Source organism: Chrysemys picta, chromosome 8 (genome assembly GCF_011386835.1).
Source record: "Chrysemys picta bellii isolate R12L10 chromosome 8, ASM1138683v2, whole genome shotgun sequence".
NCBI lineage: Eukaryota > Metazoa > Chordata > Testudines > Emydidae > Chrysemys > Chrysemys picta.
The window spans coordinates 1,703,470-1,726,812 of NC_088798.1; the positions used below are offsets into that span (position 1 = coordinate 1,703,470).

The window sequence follows — 23,343 nt, forward strand, 5'->3', positions numbered from 1 at the left end:
CAGGACAACACGTCAGTGCTGCCGGAGCAAATGGGTCATTTTCCAGGCAGGTGGGGTTACATGCAGCCTCTATGCCAGCTGAGGGCAGGGAGATAGAGGGCGTCCTCCAGCACGACAGCGCGGTGCCCAGGCTCGCCGAGAGGGTGGGCAGGGAGGCAGCTCAGAGGAGCGCCCACCAGGCAGGGAAGCAATAGGCCCCACCTGCCCTTTGGGATTTCCATGTGAGGAACGACTGGAGTCGCTCCCCAACCATGTCCCCAAAGCGCCCGATTGCTCCCAGCTTCCCAGCACTGGTGCCAGGCCTGGAGGAGGCAGCAGGGACCAGGAGGCACCTGTCAGCCCATCAAAGCCGTGCCCAGTGTGCTGCCCCCAACCCAACAGGGAGCTATTACGGCAAGGACACCAAAGGGCATTGGCGGGGGCTGCAGCGCCAGGCCCTGGCTGGGAGGGGCTCCTGGACCCCTAGCGTGGCTCGTGAGAAAGGGGAGGCAGCATGAGCAGCGGTGGGGGGAGCAGATCTGTTAGAAACCAGCCAAGCCTGATTGAAACATTGTCAGTGCTGGCGACTCCAGCATGGCCCCCGGGCACCATTGCCCTGTTCAGTGCCCACCTTCGTGCCAGGCTGAGCTGGGCCCCAGGCGGGGCTAGTCCAGTTGCGCAGGCCGTACCTGGGGGACCGGGGCTTGGGCCGTGCTCGATTTGGCTTTGCTGTGGCTCTGAAGGGCCGCGCCAGGTCGGCTCAGCACACAGCGGGGCAGAGCAAGGGGGACGCGGGGACGCGGTTGAGCCTCAGGGCTCACAAGCTAATCCTGCTGCATTAGGCAAATGGGTTCGGCGTAGACAATGCCGCCGGCCGCAGTGTAAGAGGTGCAGGCCTCAGGCCCCCGGGTGTTAGTGTGGCAAAGGGGCAGGCTCGGGGGGCACAGACCCGAAGTGGCTACGCTCAGGCCAGCGTGCAGCAGCCCGAATGGTCAAGGTGCGGCTGGCCTGGCGCCGGCCCGGCGTGTTACGTGACCCCGTGTTCCCTACGCTTTGCGTGAGTGGCTCACGGCGAGCACAGGGCCCGTTCGAAGGGAGCCCGGCCCCGGGCAGCTGTGCACAGCGGCAGAGCAAAGGGGGTCCCTGCCGAAGGGCCGTGGGAAAGCCCAGGAACAGCCCCGCACTTTGGCCCGGCCGAGGAGAGACCGGCCGCAATGGGATTAAGCACAAAGGTGCCCGAGAGGTGAAGCGACTATTTCCGTGGGCTCAACGGTGCGAGCGGATTACGGCGGGTGGTTTATTCGGGGTGGGTCCGGGGGGGGGGGCGGCAAGGGGGCAGGGCAGAGACTGTCCAAGGGGTCAGTGGAAGGGCTGGGAGAATAGAGGAGGGGCAGAGGTTCTGCAGTAATGAAGTGAGAGGTGCTAGGAACTGAGGACTCAAAGGGGCGTTTGGGAGCTTTGTCCCTGGGCACTGCTGTGGGTTCACGCCCACTGCTGGGGTGGGGGCTGGGCAGGTCAGCACCACCCGCGGGAACAAACCCTGAGAGAACGTGAAGGGCCCTCGTGGCCGCCCTAAGGCCCCAGCCTGGCGCCCCCGTCTCTGCTACCCCGAATGCCCCAGGGCCCCAGCCTGGCACCCCCGTCTCTGCTACCCAGAATGCCCCGGGGCCCCAGCCTGGCACCCCCGTCTCTGCTACCCAGAATCCCCTGGGGCCCCAGCCTGGCACCCTGTCTCTGCTACCCAGAATGCCCCAGGGCCCCAGCCTGGCGCCCCCGTCTCTGCTACCCAGAATCCCCTGGGGCCCCAGCCTGGCCTTGTCTCTGCTACCCAGAATGCCCCGGGGCCCCAGCCTGGCACCCCCGTCTCTGCTACCCAGAATCCCCTGGGGCCCCAGCCTGGCACCCCGTCTCTGCTACCCAGAATCCCCTGGGGCCCCAGCCTGGCGCCCCCGTCTCTGCTACCCAGAATCCCCTGGGGCCCCAGCCTGGCGCCCCCGTCTCTGCTACCCAGAATCCCCTGGGGCCCCAGCCTGGCGCCCCGTCTCTGCTACCCAGAATCCCCTGGGGCCCCAGCCTGGCGCCCCCGTCTCTGCTACCCAGAATCCCCTGGGGCCCCACTCCTCTGTTACATGATTTGGCCCAAGCAAACCAGGCCAATAAAGGGATAAGCCTGAACTTGAGCAAGCCCGTGTCTGTCCCTGGCTGGGGGAGGGGGTGTGAGGGGGTGTCCGTCCCGGGGGGCGGGGGGGGGTCCGTGTGTCTGTCCCGGGGGGCGGGGGGGGGGTGTCCGTGTGTCTGTCCCCGGGGGCGGGGGTGTGTCCATGTGTCTGTCCTGGGGGGTGGGGGGGGTGTCCGTGTGTCTGTCCCAGGGGGCGGGGGTGTGTCCATGTGTCTGTCCCGCTGGCGGGTAGGGGGAGGTGTCCGTGTGTCTGTCCCGGGGGGCGGGCGGGGTGTCCGTGTGTCTGTCCCGGGGGGGGGGGTGTCCGTGTGTCTGTCCCGGTTGGCGGAGGGGGTGTGTGTCCGTGTGTCTGTCCTGGGGGGCGGGGGCGCGGGGGTGTGTGTCCGTGTGTCTGTCCCGCTGTCGGGGGCGCGGGGGGGTGTCCGTGTGTCTGTCCCGGGGGCGCGGGGGGGGTGTGTGTCCGTGTGTCTGTCCTGGGGGGCGGGGGCGCGGGGGTGTGTGTCCGTGTGTCTGTCCCGCTGTCGGGGGCGCGGGGGGGTGTCCGTGTGTCTGTCCCGGGGCGCGGGGGCGCGGGGGCGGGGGGTGTCCGTGTGTCTGTCCCGGGGGCGCGGGCGCGGGGGGGGTGTCCGTGTCTCTGTCCCGGGGGGCGGGGGGGGGTGTCCGTGTGTCTGTCCCGGGGGGCGGGGGCGCGGGGGGGGTGTCCGTGTGTCTGTCCCGGGGCGCGGGGGCGCGGGGGCGGGGGGTGTCCGTGTGTCTGTCCCGGGGGGCGGGGGGGGTGTCCGTGTGTCTGTCCCGGGGGCGCGGGCGCGGGGGGGGTGTCCGTGTCTCTGTCCCGGGGGTGGGGGGGGGTGTCCGTGTGTCTGTCCCGGGGGGCGGGGGCGCGGGGGGGGTGTCCGTGTGTCTGTCCCGGGGCGCGGGGGCGGGGGGTGTCCGTGTGTCTGTCCCGGGGGGCGGGGGGGGTGTCCGTGTGTCTGTCCCGGGGGCGCGGGCGCGGGGGGGGTGTCCGTGTCTCTGTCCCGGGGGTGGGGGGGGGTGTCCGTGTGTCTGTCCCGGGGGGCGGGGGCGCGGAGGGGGGTGTCCGTGTGTCTGTCCCGGGGCGCGGGGGCGCGGGGGCGGGGGGTGTCCGTGTGTCTGTCCCGGGGGGGGGCTCCCGGCCCGTGGGTGCCCCCAGCTCCGCCCCGCCCGGGGATCAGGTGACGGGGCCGCTGGAATTTGACACCAGAAGCGGCCGGGCGCGGAGGATGGAGCCGGCTCCTGCCTCCCAGAGGCCGCCCGCGAGCCCCGCCAGCAGCCGCAGGTCCGAGCCCGCCCGCCCGGCCCGGGAGCCGCTTCGCCCCGCTCGGTGAGTCCCGGCCCGGCGCTGCCCCCCGCGCCCGGGGGCGAAGCCCGGCCCGGCTCGGCCCGGCCCCTGGTCCCACCTGCCGGCTCCGGGGGGGGGAGCCCCGGCCCGCCCGGCTCTAACCCGCCTCCTCTCCCGCGCAGGGCGGCGCAGGCAGCGCCGGGCACCTGCCCCCCGGGGCTCGCCATGCGGACAACGTGACCCCCCCCCGGGCAGGGCGGCGAGTCCCGGAGCCCGGCCATGGCCCCCGGGGCCGGCTGAGCGCCAGAGCCCCGCCGGGGATGCGCCCGCACCGCAGCCAAGAGGTACCGGGTGGGGCCTGGGTCTGTCCCGGGACGGGGGGGTCGGTCTGGCCGGGAGGGCGGCCGGTCTGTCCCGGGACTGGGGGGGGTCGGTCCCTCTGTCCCGGGGGGTCGGTCTGTCAGTCCCGGGACGGGGGGGGGGGGTCGGTCTGGTGGGGGAGCGGGGGGTCGGTCCCGGGACGGGGGGGTCGGTCTGGCGGGGGGTCGGTCCCGGGTCCGGTGGGGGGCGGGGGGTCGGTCCCCGGGGGGGGGGTCTGGTGGGGGGTCGGTCGCAGGACTGGGGGGGGTCGGTCGGGGGGGGGTCGGTCCCGGGACTGGGGGGGGGGGAGGGTCGGTCTGTCTGTGCCCCGGTGCCGGGAACCCCGGTGATTTTGTCCCTCTGGCGGCCGCAGGGAGCGGACTCGATGCCCGCCGGGGACCGGTGCCCGGGGCCAGAGGGAGGCGCGTCCCAGCCGCGACCCCCGGAGCATGTTCCGCAGGCTCCCGGCGCGCACGGTGAGTGGAGCCGGGCCCGGGGGGCGGCGGCGGGGAGGGCCCAGGCCGGGGTCCGCTGCAGCCGTTTCCCCAGACTGAGACCCGAGTGGCAGCTGCCCCGCCTCGGCAGCAGACGTGGGGTTGTTGTGGTAGGGTCGCGCCGCGCGGGGGGTTGTTGTGGTAGGATCGCGCGGGGGGAAGGGGCGGGAGTTGTTGTGGTAGGGTCGCGGGGGGGGGGGGGAGGCCGCTGTGGTAGGGTTTCGCCGCGGGGGGGCTGTTGTGGTAGGGTCGCGGGGGGGGGGTGAGGCCGCTGTGGTAGGGTGGCGCCGCGGGGGGGTTGTTGTGGTAGGGTCGCGCTGCGTGTGTGTGGTGGTGGTGGTGGTGGGGTTGTGGTAGGGTCGCTGTGTCCAGCCTGCCGTGGGCTGTGTGCAGGGGAGGGGGGCCCTGAGGTGGGTCGCTCTGGGGCCGCCCTCAGTCAAGGCACACGTGGCCCCCGCACACTGGGCCCAGCTGAGCCGAGCCACTCCAGGCTAATCCCCTGTTTAGCCTCTGGCAGCTGCCCATATTAGCTCCCCGCAGGGGCCTCCCTCCTCCGCTCCCCGGGGCTGCGCAGCCGGGCCCCCCAAGGCCTTGTCCCCCCCTACAGTGCGTCTTCTTCCCAGCGTTAGGGTCAGTCTGGGGCTACGCCCTGCTGGGACCCCCCAGGGCCGGGCACTTCCTTCCCCTGCCCCAAGGGGTGGTTCCGGGGCCAGGCTGGAAGTGCCCTGGCCCGGGATCCGTGGGGCTGGCGTCCCGCTCCTAGAGCCGTCGCCGGCAGGACGAGAGGAAGGGGGCAGCGTGGGGCAGAGCTGGGGCCTCTGTTCCGGTTCCCAGGGGTTGATTCATGCCTCAGCTTTGGGTGGCTGGGAGCTGGTGGTTCTGTCATCGGCCACTTGACGGCTGGATTCCTGTGCACGTGCCCCGGGCGGCGGAAACCTGCCAGGACGTATCTCGCTGGGGATGTGCCTCCTCCCCCCCCCCCCCCCCAGCGAGCGGCCTGCAGTCACTCCTGACTCACGCCCAGCCTGACCTGCCAGCCCCCCCGGCCTGGCTGGAGTGGGGAGGTAGCACATGGCTTCTCGCTTGTCTCTGGCCCTTGGCAAGGTCTGGGGCTGCGGGAGCCTGGCTGGCCTGGTGCTGCTGGGTGCCACACCGGGCTCTGGCTGTGGTTTAGGGGGCGTGCGAGGCTGCGGTCGGGTGGCCGCACGCAGGAGGATGGGCCGGGCGCTGCGTTCCCATCTCCGCTCCCGAGCCGGTGAGCTGGGCCCCGCGGAGGCAGCGCCGCAGGCGGACGTGAGGCGTCGGGCGGGCTCTCTGTGAGGTGAGCGGGACACCATGGAAGGCTTCACGCTGACATTTCGAAGTGTTTGTGTAGGAACGTAAACATAAATCTCCCTCCTCCCTTCCTCTGGAAAGTTTCTCCCGGAGCAGCAGCCGGAGCTCTGGCTTGTCCGGGCAACGCACGGCCCTGCAGCCCCTTTCTGCAGCGTGCTGCCTGCAGAGGCCGGGGGGAGGGGAAGCCCCAGGTCGCTCTTCCAGCCGTGCCTGGTGTGGGAATGAGACGTCCTGAAGCAGTAGCGCCTGGGAAAAGGATGTAAACATCCTCTGGTCTGCAGGGACGATTCTCCAGCTGGCTCAGAGCCTTCCCTGCCTCCCTCCCCCTCCAGCAGGAGGGACCAGGGACCCTGTCCCATCTGCCCATAGCCACCTTCCCTCGCTGCATCGCCCTTGCGGTCTGTGCAAATCAGTCACTGGCAGGGACCTGCTGGGAGCGCCCAGTCCCTCCCCCTCCGTCAGGCCTGGGCAATTTGTCCTTCCCTGTCTGCGATACTTGGGTGTCTAGGCTCAGCCAAGACTAGAGAGAGCCCTGAGGGTCAGGGCGCGACAAATCCACGGGCAAAGGGGATGCAGGAAGCTCGGGGTGGTGGGTACATTCGTTTCTCCAGAGCTCTAGCAGAGTTAATGAATGCGTATTTGCTGCAGACACTCAGCTAATCCTACTAACTAGCACCTGCTTGCCGAGCTCGGCGCAGCGCGGTCTGCCTGAGCCTGCAGCCAGCTCCGGCGTCTCTGCTGCTGCTCAGCGCTGCTCTCCCCTCCCCCGCAGCTCACCTGGACCCTGGTCGGTTCGGCTGCTGCTCCTCAGAGCCCTGGGGCGGCACTCATGGTGCCTAGAAGCGTGTTGGCTTTATTTAGTGCTGAACAGCAGCAGGTGCAGCCCCGGAGCTACTCGGGGACTGGGAAGGTAGCTCCACAATCCTCTTTCTGCTGCAGACAGGAGACCCAGGGAGGGCTAAAGTCCCAGCCACGGCCCCCCAGCAGCCCTGGTCTCCGACAGGATGCACCTGGCTCCCCCAGACCTTAGGTGGGATATGCCCCAGCAGAGCTCCTGGAGCCGGTCTCCCCCTCCCCCCATGCTGCCCTTTAGAGCCAGGAGGCTGCTGGGGGCCGGGGAGAAGAGTGTCTCCCTCCCAGCAGGCAGCTTGGGGTCATGCTAGCCAGAGGCTGGCAGTGTGTGTGGGCAGGGGGCTGTCACCCATGGAACTCCCACCATGGCCCTGCTGCCTTTACGTCCTGTCTCCAGCCAGCAGAGCACAGCCAGGCCGAGGGGGAGGGCCGGAGAGGTGCACGCTCGTTTTCGGGGGCCAGGTGTCCTTTCAGGCAGGTGTGCGTCGCAAAGAGCCTGCAGGGCTAGTGAACAGGATGCACCCTGTGTCTGCAGCACACCACAGCCGCGGAGCAGGCCCCGGGGCCTTGGCCCCCCCATGACTCCGGGTACCCCACCTCCCCGCATTGAGCGCTCCCCAGTCCGTCCCTGGAGCCTGGCAGAGCCCAAGGCAGTGGGATAGAGATGGTGCGGGTTACATGGGGTTCTCACTGATGCACCCCAAGAGAATGCCATGGCTTGGGCCCGGCCCAGCGCCCCCTTCACCGGCTGCTTCTGCTCTCAGCCCACTTCCGTCATTCCTCCGGCATGGGCTGTGTGTGAATGTGTCCCGCCTGCACGCCACACGGTCTGCGTGACCCCGCCGGCTTCGGGTCAGCGCCTCTGCCTTACTCGGGAGTCCCCCCGGGGCAGCGTCTGGGGCAATGCCGGGCTCCAGAGCCCGGTCTTGTAGAGAGAAGAGGAGCCAGGAGCCAGCCCCATGTGAGCAGCCACTCTCCAGGGGCCAGAGCTTGGCAGCGACTGCCCAGCACCCAGCTCTCCTGGCGCTGCGGGTCTCGGGTACCTGAGGCGCGAGGATCCCCGTCAACGTCCCGCCTCCTTGTGCTGCCTCTGCCCGGCACATGCCCCGGGGTGGCACTTGCTTTCTGGGCCCTCGAGGGGCCTGTCCTCCCTCCCCCGCCTTCCTGCTGCCCTGGGCAAGTCTGTGCTCTGCTCACTGCCTGCCTGACGCTGCAGCCTCCCCAGCTCCGCCCTCCAGTCCTCACTGCCCTGCCTCTGCCAGTCCCTCCTGCGCCTCCCTCCGCGCTGTCCCCAGCGCCCCCTGCCCACCCGGCCCGCTGCTCTCAGCCGGCCCAGACGCCTGGGTTCTGCCTGCAGTGCGGTGAGCTGGAGGCTGTGACGGTGCCATGTGTGCTCTCACCCTCCCTGTGCTTTGCCAGGCACCTTGTCTGGCTCAATCCTTTGATCCCACAGCTGTGAGCAGCCTCCCAGCCATGGGCACCATGCTGGGTCCCTTCCTTCCCACAGAGGCTCCAGGCGCCCCGGCCCTTCCCTCCTGGCGCCCCCCGGCTGCCTGCCTTTGTGTTGTGTCCTGCTCTCGCTGGCCTTGCTTGAGTCACTAAACCCTGCAGTTGGCTAGCAGTGCCGGCCGTGCCGTGCTCTGTCGCCCCACCACCCTACGGGAGCTGTTCTCCGTGGGCCCGTTGAGCCGGGGAATCGGGGCTGGGAGTGGCACGTGCCAATCCCCAGGCTGAGGAGCTGTTGGAGGAGAAGCTTTGGGGTTGGCTCCAGCGGCAGGAGGGGCTGGGAATCCCATATCCGGAGCGGCTGCCCTCTCGTGCTGAAGGGGTGGCCTGACCTTGTCCTGTCCCCCGTTGTGGTTCTTGGGCGGGTCTGGACAGCTCCAAGCCTACCAGGGTGGGCACCCGCGACAGGCGTTTCCCGCAGACCTGCCTATCTCTGTTGCCCAGTGGGAGGGAGACAAGCCCAGCGCCCAGGTCTCCTGTGACTTGGCGATTGAGGCCGGGGTGACGGCTGCAGTTAACAGGCTTGCTGAGAAGACGGCTGGGCCAGTGCCCGAGGCAGGTGACTTGTGGGTCAGTGTGTCCTTGTGTTTCCTCCAGGGCGGGGCTGTGGCCCCAGGTGTGACTCTGCCCCCATCCCAGTCCCCGAGGGTGTGGGCACAGCTAATGGGGTGGGCAGGAGGAGCCATTCTTGCTGGAGCAGATTCGGTTTGCTCCCCAGGGGCCCTGGGAGGGGTGGAAGCTGCCCGCCCAGCCCCTGGGTGTCTGCACCGCCAGGGCACAGTGCCCCCCTCTGAGCTCCGTCCCAAGTGTCTGGCAGAGGTGGGCACGCCTAGCCTGCGGGGAGCCGGCAGCCCCCTCTGCTGCCCACGGCGCCCTGACAGCTAGGATGGGTGGAATCGCTCCTTCCAGCAGAGCTGGGCTCTGAGCTCGGCCTCTGCTGGGTCTGGCAAGGCAGCCGGTGTGGGCTGAGGCATGGGCAGCGTGTGGGCACCCTGCCGGGTGACAGACTGCCCATCCCCCTCGGGTCAGGCTGGGGCCAGAGTCCCTTCGCTGCGTGGAGGGGGTGACCCTGGGGGCTCATCTGCCAGCACTTTGGGGTCGCTGGGTGCCCCTTGGCCCCTGCGGATCCTCCCGCCTGTGAGGTGCTGGCCGTTAGTGCGGGATTGGAGGTGACGGTGCGGGGCTGGCTGGCCCCCGGGGGCGTGGGAAGGGATGGGGAAAGGGGGATTCTCTCCGGATTGGGTTTGCAGTGTCAGGGTGAAGGGTCGGCACAGGCTGGGTCTGTGCTGCCACCCTCAGGGCTAGTGGAGAATTGCAACTTAGCCAGCCCTGGGATACCGGAGGGGGCCCGACCTGGCAGGGCAGGTGGTGCCCAGCTCCCCACACGGGGCGGCTCCTAAACAACCACCCCCAGGACCAGCTGCAGCTGGGCAGAGACCCTGCTGGCATCTCGAGCAGCACAGGCCCACAGCCCGAGGTGATGGCGCTGGGCCCTGTCTCCCCGGAGGCTTTGGAGGCGCCCAGCCGGAGGTGACTGCCCCCGCGCACTCGCTCCCGCGGCAAAGGCCTGACCCAGGCCCTCTTCTCTCAGGCTGGCATCTCCAGCTCTGTCCCAGCCCCATGCCCACCTCCCATGCTCGCCCCCTTCTCCTGCGCAGCTGCAGTACCTTGGCCCTGTGGGTTATGAACGGGGGCTGAGTCCAGGCGTTGGCCGGGGCCGCCTGGGGCCTGAGCAAAGCTGGCAGGATTGTCCTGGGCTGGCTGGTCGCACGGTGCCCCCTGCCTGCCTGCAGCACCCACAGCTGGAGGCGCTCTGACAGCCCATGCTGCCCGTGGACAGCCCTGGGGCCTGTGCCCCCACCCCAGCCCATGCAGAGGGGGTGGGTGGGAAGCCACCCATGGCCCCGCAGCCCTTCCCCCAAGGAGCCATGCTCACCCTGGGTCTGGCAGCCTAGTTAGGGTGACCAGATAGCAAATGTGAAAAATCGGGACATGGGGTGGGGGGTAATTGGAACCTATATAAGAAAAAGACCCAAAAATCGGGACTGTCCCTATAAAATCAGGACATCTGGTCACCCTAAGCCTAGTGGGCTCCCCTGCTTTTCCCCCTGCCTGTGGGGCTGCCCTGGAGAGGGAGGGTCCTTGCAGGGCTCTGCACCCCCTGCCACTCCCATGGTCCAGCTGCCCAAACCCTGGTACCCAGCTCCCCTGCCTCCACCACTGGGCACGGCTCCTCCTCTCATGTGGGTCGCAGCAGCTGGGCGCAGGGCTGTAGATGTCAGACTGGCGGAGCTGGGCATACTCTGGCACCTAGAGACCACGGCGTTAATGGATCTCCGAGCTCAGGTCCCACCCTGAACAAGGAAAAGGTTCCGGGGGAAGGGCCCAGGGAACAACGCCCCCAGAACCCTGATCTCCTGCCGGGGTAGCCCTGGCAGCCCAGCCTACGCCAGTCAGGGGAAGCCACGTTCCCAGGGCCCTGGGAAGAGGGCCCAGGCCAGAGCACTGGCACTAACCCCTGTTGGGAGGCCATGGGCCGGCCAGCTGCTAGCTACAGCCCCAGGGACCAACGGGGGGAGGGGGGGCGATATTGGGGGTCAGAGGGCTGTGGGGGAGGGGGTCAATGTTGGGGTGGAGGGCAGTGAGGGGAAGGTGGGGGGTGACATTGCAAGTGGGGGGTATGGGGCTGTGTTTACTAACAGGCTGGAGGGAGCTGTGTCCTGACCCCCCGCTCCCCACGTTAGTCCAGTCCTCCCAGGGAATGCTGCCTGTCTGGAGCGAGGCAGGGACCAGGCATGTGGGGCTGGGTGAAGGCGCCATGTGTCTGGGGTAGGTGTGGTTGGCTGGGTGGGGTGGCTGGAGGAGCCCCATGGGTGGGTTTCCTTCCCCGGCATCCCCAGCCCAGGGGCATTCACACTCACCCCCATCTTTGTGTTTGCAGACAGGATGGAGCAGACAGCGGGGGGGCCGGCCTCCCCCACCACGAGGACTCTGTGTCAAAGGCCCAGGGTGAGTGCAGCCCCATGGGAGAGGGCCCGCTCCAGAGCCCCTGCAGAAGCAACACCTGGAGGGCTGGGGGGCAGCAGGGCCCAGGTGAGGGGTATGCAGCCTTGGCTCATTTGGCTTTCCCCTGTGGGCCCTGCTCCCCTCCCCTGGCCTGCCCTCTCCTGCCCCCCCACACTCCCGGGCTCTGGCCCTCTCCTGGGCAGGCTGGGAGCCCTGCCTTTGGGGCTGCCGCATGGAGCACCCCATCCTGCCCTGCGCCCGGCCCGCACCCTGTGCGTGTTGCTGCCATGCTGAGCCTGTGCTGTGTTCCAGGAGGGAGTGCTGTGGGGTGCCCTCGCCATCCTGTCGCTGCTGAGCGGCGTGGCCACGGGAACCCCGCACACCTGGCACCGCAACACGACCCTGGGGGCTGCACCCACTGCGGGCGGCGTGGGCACCGCCAGCCCCGGAGCAGAGGACAGCCTGGAGGCACCGCTCGCCGCAGCCTGGAGCCACCTCTCCGGTAGGTGTGAGTATGGGAGGAGGGGTGAGCGGGAGGGCATGGGGCAGGAGAAGGACCAGGCACTATGGGGGTGCCTGGGTCAGTATCGCTTAGGGAAGGGTAGGCCCCTTGTGCCCCTGTGTCATGCCTCGCGCTCCGGGAGCAGAGAGCCCTGTGGGTCCCAGCACTGCTTGGGACCTGGCGGGCAGCAGGGCTACCAGGAGGGGGCAGGCTTCTGCTGACCCTGAGCCCCAGAGCTGAGGCAGGAGTGCGCCCCCAAAAGGGCCCCTGGCCACCGCAGGAGGGGACGGGCGGAGCCCAGGGCAGTGGGGCCCTGCCCCCAGAGCTGACGCTAGGGCTGAGTCCTGGCCGTGGGAGCCAGTTGGCATCTACCTGCCCACTCTGAGCCCTGGGTGTGTGCGTGGGCAGACGGGTGCTCGCCGTGCTGCGGGTCCTCCTGGCACCAGACAGCCCCTCTGGGGCAGGAAGGAGTGTGTGTGTGTGTGGGGGGCGTACTCTGGCTGACTACCCTGTGTTCCCAGGGGACAATGTGACGGCAGCGGGGCCCGGGGACGGGGAGCTGGCCAAGGACCTGCTACTCCGGGCCGAGCGCTCGCCCCTGGGCCCCGCCAAAGGCAAGAAAGCAGGCCGGCGCAGGGATGGCCCCAACTGTACCGTCCGTAGGCTGATGGTGAAGGTGCGCGACCTGGGGCTGGGCTTCGACTCGGACGAGATCGTGCCCTTCAAGTACTGCAGCGGGTCCTGCCACCGCAGCCGCAGCAACTACGACCTGACGCTGGCCACCCTGCTGCAGGAGAAGGCCATCAAGCCGGGCCCGCCGGGCCACGTGGCCAGCCATCCCTGCTGCCGGCCCACCCGCTACGAAGCCGTCTCCTTCATGAACGTGCAAAACACCTGGCAGACGGTGGAGAAGCTCTCTGCGGCTGAGTGCAAGTGCATCGGCTGACTGGGCTGCAGGCTCGGTGCCCACTCTAAGTTCATGGCACTGCCCGCCTGGCGCTGCCCAGACTCGGGGCCCCGTGGCACATGGAGAGCAGTGGGGAGATGCGAAGGCTGCAGCGGTGCCAAACCTCCCAGAGGAGCGGCTCAGCGGAGAGACGAGAGTTCACCCTGCCCCAGGCGCGTGGAGAAGAGCCCCTTGTGCTGAGACCGGGGGGGAGCGGGACCCCCAGCATGGGGCTGGTGGCAGTAGGGCGAGTCTCGTGGCTTGGGCTGAACACCGCCCCTCCCTCCCCGGTCACTGGCCGCCTGCCAGCTGGTGCTGCCGTTGGGGACCTAGGAGTTTGCCGAGCATTGGCAGGTAGCCCGCCAGCCGGGCCCTGCTCGCTGCTCTGCCATGTTCACTCAGCAGCCTCTGAGCTGCCCGCTCCAGTGCCAAACAGCCAGCCTCGCCTGCCTGGCACGGCCTGCCCAGCCCTCCCCGGAGTGCCAGCTGCAGGGCTGGCGTCCGCTCCAGTCCCAGCTCAACAACGGGCTGCCCAGGCTGGTGGCTGGTAACCTGAGCGCATCTGTTGCGGAGTCAGATGTGTAAGAACCAGGCAGCCCCTGTGTGCACTCTCCTGGCCCAGCTGCACCCCCTAGCATCAGGGGCAGAGCTGCCAGGCTGGGCCCTGGGCCGCATGGGCTCCCTGCTTGGTCCAGAGCCCTGGGGGATGTGTGATCCTGCAGGACGCTGTCCCCCGGCTCCGGCTGGGGGATGCGTGACCCTGCAGGACGTGGTCCCCCGGCTCTGGCTGGGGGATGCATGACCCTGCAGGACGCTGTCCCCCGGCTCCGGCTGGCTCTAGGCGAGCCGCAGAGTGCGTGGGAGGGCTGGGGGGCAGCTGGCCCCAGGGCCCGGGCTGGGGCAGTGTGAGCAGGGGCTGGCCCTAGCCTAGAGACTGTGCTGACCTCTGAGCCCCATAAAGGGACAGGCCCCTCGTTGTGCTTTGGGGTGCACCCTTCCTAGCTGTTTGTGGCCTGGCCCCTTTCTCTGGGATTTAAACTCAGGACCCCCCCCACTCCCAGGGGGGGCAGTTTTTAGCCCCCGTATTTCTGGGGGAAGAGTTGCCAGTGGTGTGTAAGCGAAGGGGCGGGGGGGCCTCCCAGACGCTCCTCACCTCCTCCCGCCTGCGGGGGGAAGCTGGAGCTGAGCGTCCAGCCCAGCAAAGGGGGCGCGGGGGGCTAGAAACCAGACAGGCCGAGCTCGTCCCTTGGTGTCCCATCCTGTCCCTCGGGAAAACATCCCCCTCCCCCTGCTGCTGCCCCAGCCCCTTGGACAGGGCAGCTGGGGGCGGGGGGCACGGAGCTGTCCTGGGGGCCCCATTGGGGAGCAGGGTGGCTGAGCAGAGGAAAGTGATGGGGGCCTGAGGGCAGCTGGTGGTGGGGGGCACGGAGCTGTCCTGGGGGCCCCATTGGGGAGCAGGGTGGCTGAGCAGAGGAAAGTGATGGGGGCCTGAGGGCTGCTGGCAGAGGAGCAGGTGCCAGCCCGGGGGGCAGGTGGCAGGGACCCAGCCTAGGGCAGAAGCCACAGCCAGGCACTGGCACCCACCGCTGTGGGGCTGGGCAGTGTCTGCCCCCACAGAGAGCAGCGTTGGCTGCCCAGCGCTGGTGCCCGTGCAGGGGAGTGGGGCCAGCAGGGCACCCCCCGGCCATGCTGGGCACCGACTATTTATTACTCTAAGTTATTTATTTATTGGTCTCAAGCGGCGGCTCCTATTTATGACATTGGGCCGGACGTGGGGCGGGGGGGGGGGGGGTTGATGTAAAGCTGCGGCTATGAAGGCCTGGGCCTGGGGCCAGCAGTCCTGCCCCCCACCCCTTTTATATTATTCTGACCCGTATTTGCATTTGTAAAGTTGGATAAACTCTATTTTTGTACAGTTGTATTTTTCTGTAGCAATAAAGTGATGGGCCATGTGGCTGAGTCTGCGCCTGGGGGGGGGACAAGGGAGGCTGCCACCCTGCCCCACACTGCTGCCCCTCTCCCACGCTCTCGCCGTCTAACTGGAGTCTGCCCCTGGCCTGTGACCTCATTTCAAGCCATCCCTCCTCAGGAGGCCCCTCTCGGTGCAGTCCCCTGGCCTTCCTGCCTCTGGGGTACACCTGTCCCCTCTGTGTGACTCCTGCACACCCCAGCGTGGGAACTCCCCCCACCTTCTGCTCTGCCCAGGGGCAACATCTGGGGCTGTCCGTCCTCTCCTCTCTGTCCTGGGCCCTGGCCTCTCCCCTGGGCAGAGCAGGACCCACACTCCTCCGGGCAGGGGGCTTGGCTGCTGTTTCCTAATGGAGGGAGGAGCAGCTGCTGGGCCGTGGTCCAGCCGGTGGGGATGGGGATTTCCTCATGAAGGCAGGTACAGCCTCACTGCAGCTGCCATGTCCTCACGGCGCTGGAGCGGGAGAGCCGGAGTTGGGCAGGTAGCAGGTAACCCAGCCAGGCCCTGCACCAGCTTTGGAGTCAAATGCAATTCAGCCATGGTGCTTAGGCGGGGCACGAAGGGGGCTCTGCCAGGGGCACTGAAAACAGGCTGCTACTGTCTGGCCCAGGGGTCGGCAACCTTTCAGAAGTGCTGGGCTGAGTCTTCATTTAGTCACCTGATTTAAGATTTCGTGTGCCAGTCATACATTTTAACGTTTTTAGAAGGTCTCTTTCTCTAAGTCTAGAATATATAACTAAACTATTGTTGTATGCAAAGTAAATAAGGTTTTTAAAATGTTTAAGAAGCTTCATTTAAAATTAAATTAAAATGCAGAGCCCCCCGGACCCGTGGCCAGGACCCGGGCAGTGCGAGTGCCACTGAAAATCAGCTTGTGTGCCGCCTTCGGCACACGTGCCATAGGTTGCCTACCCCTGGTCTGGCCAGAGAGGCCAGGTGCCAGGCCATGCTGAGGGGTGGGGCTCCAGGCAGCTCTGCCCCTGCCTTGCAAAAGAGAACTGTGCTGTACAGACACAGGATGGCCAGGGAGGGGGACTGACTAATTCACCTGTGGAACTCTCTGCCCCTGGATAGGTGGCAGGCCAAGAGCTCAGCAGCATTCCTGAATAGAACAGCATTTCTATGGAAAATGGCAACCGGCGTCACAGATCCATGCTCCTGGGCATGAATCCATCAGTGACTGATGGGGTCAGGGACACGTTCCCCATGTGTGTGTGTGGGGGGGGGGGGCAGGCGCAGGGGGGTCCTACCCCACCCTCAGGAACATGCAGCGATCGTCCCATGAGAGCCAGCAGGCTGACCCCTGACCCTCGCCCCATGTACACCCAGCACAGTCCTCCAGTGACCCCCTGTGACGGTGCTGCCCGTGGGAGCCAGTTGAGGTCACTCAATCAGGGTGAACTGCAAAGAAAAAGGGGCAGACAAACCCCAAACGCTGGTGGATCTTCCAGTACTTAGATTTACCAACCAGCCCAAAACAGCTTCTGTAGAACCTCACTGGTTACTTAGAGTCCAACCAACACAGTTTCCTTAAAGTGCCCAGCCTCAGACCTCCGTCCAGACACACCTGTCCGATATGATGATGATTACTGAAAATCTTATCTCATCATATAAAAGAAAAGGTTCTTCCAACCCCAAAGGATCAGCCACACACCAGGTCCAATGATAACTTAGATCTGACCCAAAATACACGCTTAGAGCCAATTCTTATTAACTAAACTAAAGTTTATTAAAAAGGAAAAGAGAGAGAGTGTTGGTTAAAAGATCAATATACAGACAGACTTGAATTCAGTTCTTGAGGTTCAGATGCATAGCAGAGGTGATCCTGTAGTTGCCAAAAGTCCTTTTAGAAATAGTCCATAGGTTATAGTCCAATGTCCATATTCAGGGTGACTCCAGTCAGTGACTGGGGATCTCAATCCTTATGGCTTAAGGTTTCCCCCTCTTGAAACCCAAAGCAGATCTGAGATGAAGAAGGATGGTGTCTCAAGGTTTTTATACATTTTCTGCAGACTTTTGGCCTGAGAAAACAATAGGCTCAACTCTCCTTCTTCCAAACATCCTGGCAATTAGCACAGGGTCATTTATCCATTAAACAGTTCAGATACAGGTTACCACAACCTTCAAAGAGACATAGAGACAATAATACTATTTCACTCAAGTATCATCATAACTGTTAATATTCCTTTTTGATCTTTGAATCAACGCCATAGCAATAGCCAAGACTTGTTTGCTGACATCACAAGCCCGAGCACACAGCTCCCCTTCTCTCTCTAACAATGCCGGCTGCATGTCAAAGCTCTGTTCATTTACACATCTTCCTAACCAGTCTCTAAAGTTCAGCCATGGGTCAGGTCAGTCTGGGAGGTAATTAACTCTTTCTGGCCCTGTCACCTTTCAATGAGATATTATATTACACTCCTAACGTCACACACCTGTGCCCCATGTACCCACAGCACAGCCCTCCAGTGACCCCCCATGTACCCCCAGCACAGCCCCCCAGTGACCCCCCTGCCCCATGAACCCCCCAGCACAGCCCCCCAGTGACCCCCCTGCCCCATGTATGCCCCAGCACACCCCCAGTGACCCCCATGTACCCCCAGCACAGCCCCCCAGTGACCCCCCTGCCCCATGTACCCCTAGCACAGCCCCCCAGTGACCCCCATGTACCCCCAGCACCACCCCCAGTGACCCCCCTGCCCCATGTACCCCCAGCACACCCCCCAGTGACCCCCCTGCCCCATGTACGCCCCAGCACACCCCCAGTGACCCCCATGTACCCCCAGCACAGCCCCCAGTGACCCCCCTGCCCCATGTTCCCCCAGCACAGCCCCCCAGTGACCCCCCTGGCCCATGTACCCCCCAGCACAGCCCCCCAGTGACCCCCCCTGCCCCATGTACCCCCAGCACAGCCCCCGGTGACGCCCCTGGCCCATGTATCCCCCAGCACAGCCCCCCAGTGCCCCCCCTGCCCCATAGACCCCCCAGCACAGCCCCCGGTGACGCCCCTGGCCGTGTGTCACGCCCCCAACCCCCGTCCCTGGGCTGCCCAGGGTGGTGCCCAGCGGCACGCCGCTCCCGTCTGGCCGCCAGAGGGCGCCAGAACGGTAGGGAACTATAACTCCCAGGGTGCATCGCGCCTCGGGGTCCTGATTGCGGTCGGCCGGGCTGCGCCTGCGGGGAGAGGTGCCGGGCCGGGGACCGGGGACGGCAAGAGCGAAGGGCGGGGCCGGGCCGGGCCGGGCCTGCGTCAGCCAGCGCGGCGGAGCGGCGGGTCAGGCCGGGCCGGTCAGGCAGCGCGGCGGGCAGCCCCCGCCCGGCGAGGCCCCCGCCCGGCGCCCGGCCCCGCTGTCAGGCAGCCAGGGGAGCAACGGCGGGGCGCGAGCGCGGCGCCCGCAGGCCTCGGACCCTCCCCCCGCCGCGCCCCAGCGCCCCGCCCCCTCGCACGCCCCGCCCCGCCCCCCGCGCGCCAGCCCGAGCCGGGAGGGACGGCCTGAGGGAGCGGCGCGGGGCAGGGCGCGGACAGACCGACCCCCCCGCCCCCCCCCCGCGGGGGCAGCCCCCGCCCCCGCCCCGACCCGCCTCGCGCCCGCAGCCATGGCGCTGCCGCCCCCGCCGGGCCCCCCCGCGCCGGGCCCGGGCCGCTGAGGCGCAGCAGCGCGACCCCCCCCCCCCCCGCAGTGATGGAGCGAAGGGGGCCGGCGCCGCCGCAGAGCCTGGACTTCACGGTGGAGAACGTGGAGCAGGTGAGCGGGGCTGGGCCCCCCCCCCCCCGTATCGCGCTGTGTCTGCCCCGGGTATCGCCCTGTGTCCCCCCCCACCCCCCCGCGCTGTGTCTGTCCCGGGTATCGCCCCCCCCCGGGTATCGCCCTATGTCCCCCCCCTCCGCGGTGTGTCTGCCCCGGGTATCGCCCCCCCTCCCGGGTATCGCCCTATGTCCCCCCCCTCCGCGGTGTGTCTGCCCCGGGTATCGCCCCCCCCCCGGGTATTGCACACCCCCCCCCCGCGCTGTGTCTGCCCCGGGTATTGCCCCCCCCGGGTATTGCACACCCCCCCCGCGCTGTGTCTGCCCTGGGTATTGCCCCCCCCGGTATCGCCCTGTTCCCCCCCACACGCTGTGTCTGCCCCGGGTATCGCCCCCCCACTCTGGTATCGCCCTGTACCCCCCCCGCACTGTGTCTGCCCCAGGTATTGCCCTGTTCCCCCCTCCCGTCCCCCCACACTGTGTCTGCCCCAGGTATCGCCCTGTCCCCCCCTCCCGTCCCCCCGCGCTGTATCTGCCCCGGGAACCCAGCTGGGCATTCGGCTACCCTCCCCCCAGGTATTGCCCCCCCCCCCCAGCCTCATCCCCCCTCTCACCCCCAGCGCTGTGACTGCCCTGGGCTGGCTCTGCCCTGGCACCCCAGCTAGGCCCCCCCCATCTCCACACATCACCCCCCCCTGCCGCCTCTCCCCCCCTGTGCTGTGACCCCCCCCCAGCTGGGCACCCTGGCCATCATTCCCCATACTCCCCCAGCGCTGCAACTGCCCTGGCCCCCCGCCCCAGAGCATCACCATGCCCCAGCACTGTGACAGCTCTGGGCATCCCTGCTGGGCCCCCCTGCCCTGGGGCATCACCCCACCCCATTGGCAGGTGGGCGCTGCCCTGGGTGCCAGGGCCGGTCCACAGCCTGCCTGTGCCTTGCGCAGCTGTCGCTGGTTGTGGCTGTGCTGGGTGGCCCGGGGATTCTGCTCCCCATGGAGGTGACTGCCTCTCAGTCTCAGGAGGCACGGAGGAGCCTCGCCAGGACAGCTGGCATCCCTGTGGAGCAGCGAGATTGGGTTTTTCTTTGGTTTTTGCCTCCACCAAGGGGGTGTGCTGCTGTTGGGGTCAGTGACGAGAGCTGATGCAGGTCAGCGGGTTTTACCCAGCCACGGTGGCTCCTGCCTGTTTGCCATTCCCCATTAGCCTTCCCCTCGGGCTGTGTCCCCAGGGCCATCTCTGGAGACAGCTCTTAAAGGTGACCTGCAAAGGCGACAAAGAATGTGGGCTTGTGCCCTTCCTTGCTGATGGACATAAAGGGCTGGAAGGCGTGTTTCTTCCCCTGCTTGTTTTGTACGTTAGACATTCAGATGCTGTCTGGCATGCCAGTGAAATGACACTACAGGAGTCAACCTTCAGCAGCAGGGGGACGGGGGTGTTGTCATCATAACGTTCTGGAGAAAGGCCCTCTCAGTGAAAGATTCAGCATTTCCATCCTTCCAGTGCACATCTCTGAGGTCCCCTAAGGCCTTGTCTCTGCTAGGGAAATTGGTGCCCAGAATTCCCTGCTGGTGCCGCACTAATTGTAATCACAGTGATGGAAACTGAAATGCAGACACTGGTCAGGTGTCTTCTAAAGATGTCACCGTCTTCTGAGCAGGGTTGGTTGACATGCGGCTGATCTGCCCTGGCGAGCTGCTGTGGTGGGAGGATTTGAGAAAACCTCATAGCGCAACCTGTGAAGTAGGTCAGGAGCATTCTCCCCATTTCACAGAGGAGGAGATCCAGTCCCAGAGCAGTCAAGAAACATGCCCAAGGTCAGTGGTAAAGCTAGGGGTAGAATTTGGGTGTAGTGTTTTGCTGAGAGATTCAAGTTATTTAAACTTTTAATTTCTCTCTTCAAACCCCAAACTCAACAAAACAACCTGGCTCCCAGTCCTCTGCTCTAGCACCACTCCTCTCCCCGCACCCCAGGAGCTCTCTGAGCAGAATGCTCCTCTTCTCTTCTGCCCCATGGAGCAGCAGTGCCCACTTGCTCATGACATTGGTGTGTATTTTGACTGACGATCCTCCCAGGGAGGCTCCCAGCATTTCCTGCCAATAGGCCAAGGGGCCACAGACTAGTTACTTTCACCGCCTCTTGCAATAGCAGTTCCCACCCGGTCATCCCATTTTTTTTTGTTTAGAATAGGTTTTGTGGCTAACTGTGTGATCCATGTGCTGCAAACCCTGCTCCCTTGTCACCGGATTCATGCCTTTCCAGGGGTGGTGGGTAACTGTAATATACACTTCTATCATGCCTGTTGATAGTATTTGGGTGCGGTAATGCTCTGTTCCTTATGCAGCAACCCAATGGGCTATCAAGAAAACAACTTTGGTAGCCTGCCACTCCCGTGCCCACAGAGGGGTCAGATGAGCAGACTTGTGTGTACTGTATAATCATAGAATTGTAGGCCTGGAAGAGACCTCGAGAGGTCATCTAGTCCAGTCCCCTGCACTCATGGCAGGACTGAGTATTATCTAGACCATCCCTGACAGGTGTTTGTCTAACCTGCTCTTAAAAATCCCCAATGATGGAGATTCCACAACCTCCCTGGGCAATTTATTCCAGTGCTTAACCACCCTGACACTGAAGAAGTTTTTCTTAATGTCTAACCTAAACATCCCTTGCTGCAATTTAAGCCCATTGCTCCTTGTCCTATCATCAGAGGTTAAGGAGAACAATTTTTCCCCTTCTTCCTTGTAACAACCTTTTATGTACTTGAAACTGTTATCATGTTGTCGTCGTCCCATCCCCCCGGCTCCCCAGTCGTCTTTTCTCCAGACTAAACAAACCCAGGTTTTTTCAGTCTTCCCTCATAGGTCATGTTTTCTAGACCTTTAATCATTTTTGTTGCTCTTCTTTGGACTTTCTCCAATTTGTCACTATCTTTCCTGAAATGTGGCACCCAGAACTGGACACTATACTCCAGCTGAGGCCTAATCAGAGTAGAGCGGAAAAATTACTACTTTTGTCTGGCTTACAACACTGCTGCCTAATGCATCCCAGCATGATGTTTGCTATTTTTGCAACCAGGTTACACTGTTGACTCATTGGTCCACCATGACCCCCAGATTCCTTCCGTAGTAACATAGTCCTCAGTTCTACAGGACCCTTTGTCTGAGGATGTTAAAGCACTTTACAAACGTGAATTAATCGTCAGTCTCTGCAGAGAAGGTAAACCCTGTATAAAGAGAGAGAGATGGTGATGTGGCTGGCCTCAGGTTATACAGCGCCAGAGCTGGGAGTAGAACCCAGGTATTCAAGCCCTGTGTTTGTACTGTGCCTAGCACTGTGAGGTCCTGGTCCATTATTCGGGCTCCTGGATGCTATGGTAATATAAAGAATAATTAATGATCTCTCTTCTGCTTTAGAAACAAAAGAGCACTGGCAATTAGTTTTAGGCACAGTTATGTTTTTTAAAAGGCTTTTCAACAGAATAGAAATATTGGTAAGAATATTCTACAATGTCATTGAAAAGAGGGTTCTGGCTGCACATGTCCTCCCGAAGGGTTGGGGACACCGTGTGCTAAATTACTGTGGATCACTTTAGAGCCTGGAGACCCCCAACTGTGGGGGGGCAGTGTCAAGCACTGGACAAATACAAAAGAGGGGAATCTTACAACCTGTTCTAAGGCAAAATAATGATTACAGGCAAGGAAAAGCTTCCATACAAAGAGAGCAGTTCTAGAGGGGGAGTTGGTGGAGGGTATAATAAGTGATGACTGAGCTAGAGATGGTGGGGAGGGTACTCCCTACCATCTGTCATGAGAACAAGGGCCAGCCAATTCCACTGAAAGATGACAAATGGAAAATTAAGCAAAAGAAATAGTTTATGTAATTAACTTGTGGAACTCATTGCTACAAGGGAACATTACGATCAGGAGCTTAGTAGGATTAAGAAAAACTATTGGACATGCATATGGATAATAGAGCATCCATAAATACAACTTTACTGATGGGAGGTGCCAAGCAATCAGGTCATTCCCTACTTGCCCAGTAGGTGGTTTCTTGTGCCTTCTGCTGAAGCATCTGGCCCAGCCCACTTGTGGAGACAGGAGAGTGGCGTAACCAGGCCATGGGTTTGATTGGGTGTAGTGGCTGCTCTGTTCCTGAGATACTGCAGTTGTTTGTGACAATTATATTCTACACTAGCCATGAGCACAGCGAGATTGATCAGAGTCATTCAGGTAGTAGGTAATATTTGGTATTTGCCCCTGCAAGCCACTGGCTTAACCGTTGTCTGGAGCTAGAGCGCCAGAAGGTGAAGCTGACCTGTCTGTTGTTGCTGTCTGAGACAAATTAAACATGGTGAAAATGATGGACAGGAAGTGGGAGCTGAGTGGCCCAGTGAACAGGTGTTCTTCAGGACATTGTTCCAAGGACCCAAGGCTGGGGGGGGACGGACCTGGTTCTTTTGGGGGTTTGAGCACCCCACTTGTCTACTTGCCTCTGGTGAGCGAGAGGGTCCTACACCAGCAGCGTCTGCAGAACTTAAGCTTTCATTGTCAGAAAATCAACCTGTTTCTAGCTCTTACAATTATGAAGAGCTTTCAGAGTGTGACTGATAAGGTGAGATCTGCCTGAGCCTGCAGCCAGCCAGCCGCAGTGTCTCTGCTACTGCTCAAGGCTCTCCTAAGCAGTGGCAGGGTAAAATGAAACAGGGTGTGGTCAGTTGCATTGATGCTATCTAGAATCCAGCGGGCATGCTCCTGCTGCTTCCTGGAAAAGCTCTGAGCAGCATCAAGGCCAGCCAGGCATTTGAGTTAACCATGGAGTGGAGGACAACACACACATGACTGCTGGTGAAGGCAGAGTAGCAGAGAACTTTCCTTACAGCAGCCAAAAGCCTCTGGTGCTTGGTTTGAGGGGTGAGGGGAGTGAGACAGAGATTGTCTTTCACAGTCATATCTCTGGAATGGACGAGCTTAAAATGGATTAGATGTGCACTCTCCAGGGGCTGCTTCAACAGATGGATCCAGTCGCAAGCTCTAGAGACAGCCAGTGGGGATCCCAGTATCCTCCCCTTTCCCAGAAAAAAACAGATACTGGTTTTCTCACCAGGGCGCTTGCTTGTGGGCACCTTGTTCATTTGTCCCAGGTCTGTGTCTGGAAGGCTTGCTCCTCTGCTTA

At 64.0% G+C, this 23,343-nt stretch overlaps 2 protein-coding genes across 6 annotated transcripts in view; both read left to right on the forward strand.

Annotated features, from left to right (window-relative positions):
• Window positions 1-3,302: 3,302 nt before the first annotated feature.
• ARTN (artemin) lies at window positions 3,303-14,411 on the forward strand. Of its 2 annotated transcripts, XM_065555317.1 has the most exons (6): window positions 3,304-3,500; window positions 3,641-3,802; window positions 4,192-4,294; window positions 10,947-11,014; window positions 11,324-11,513; window positions 12,035-14,411. In XM_065555317.1, exons 2-6 carry the CDS (start codon window positions 3,779-3,781, stop codon window positions 12,457-12,459), a joined length of 810 nt encoding a protein of 269 aa, XP_065411389.1. In that variant the 5' UTR covers window positions 3,304-3,500; window positions 3,641-3,778; the 3' UTR covers window positions 12,460-14,411. The 2 variants fall into 2 exon arrangements, with proteins under 2 accessions (XP_065411390.1, XP_065411389.1); XM_065555318.1 differs by lacking the exon at window positions 3,641-3,802 and having other exon boundaries at window positions 3,303-3,500.
• A 3,312-nt stretch (window positions 14,412-17,723) lies between these two features.
• IPO13 (importin 13) overlaps window positions 17,724-23,343 on the forward strand; it is a 63,156-nt gene continuing 57,536 nt past the window's right edge. The window contains exon 1 of one of the 4 annotated variants that reach the window (XM_065555319.1): window positions 17,724-18,174. In XM_065555319.1, coding sequence (XP_065411391.1) covers window positions 18,112-18,174 — 63 coding nt within the window. In that variant the 5' untranslated portion in view covers window positions 17,724-18,111. Of the gene's footprint in view, window positions 18,175-19,835; window positions 19,988-23,343 lie in introns of those variants that run through there. The other 3 variants (XM_065555320.1, XM_065555322.1, XM_065555321.1) reach the window with 3 other exon arrangements.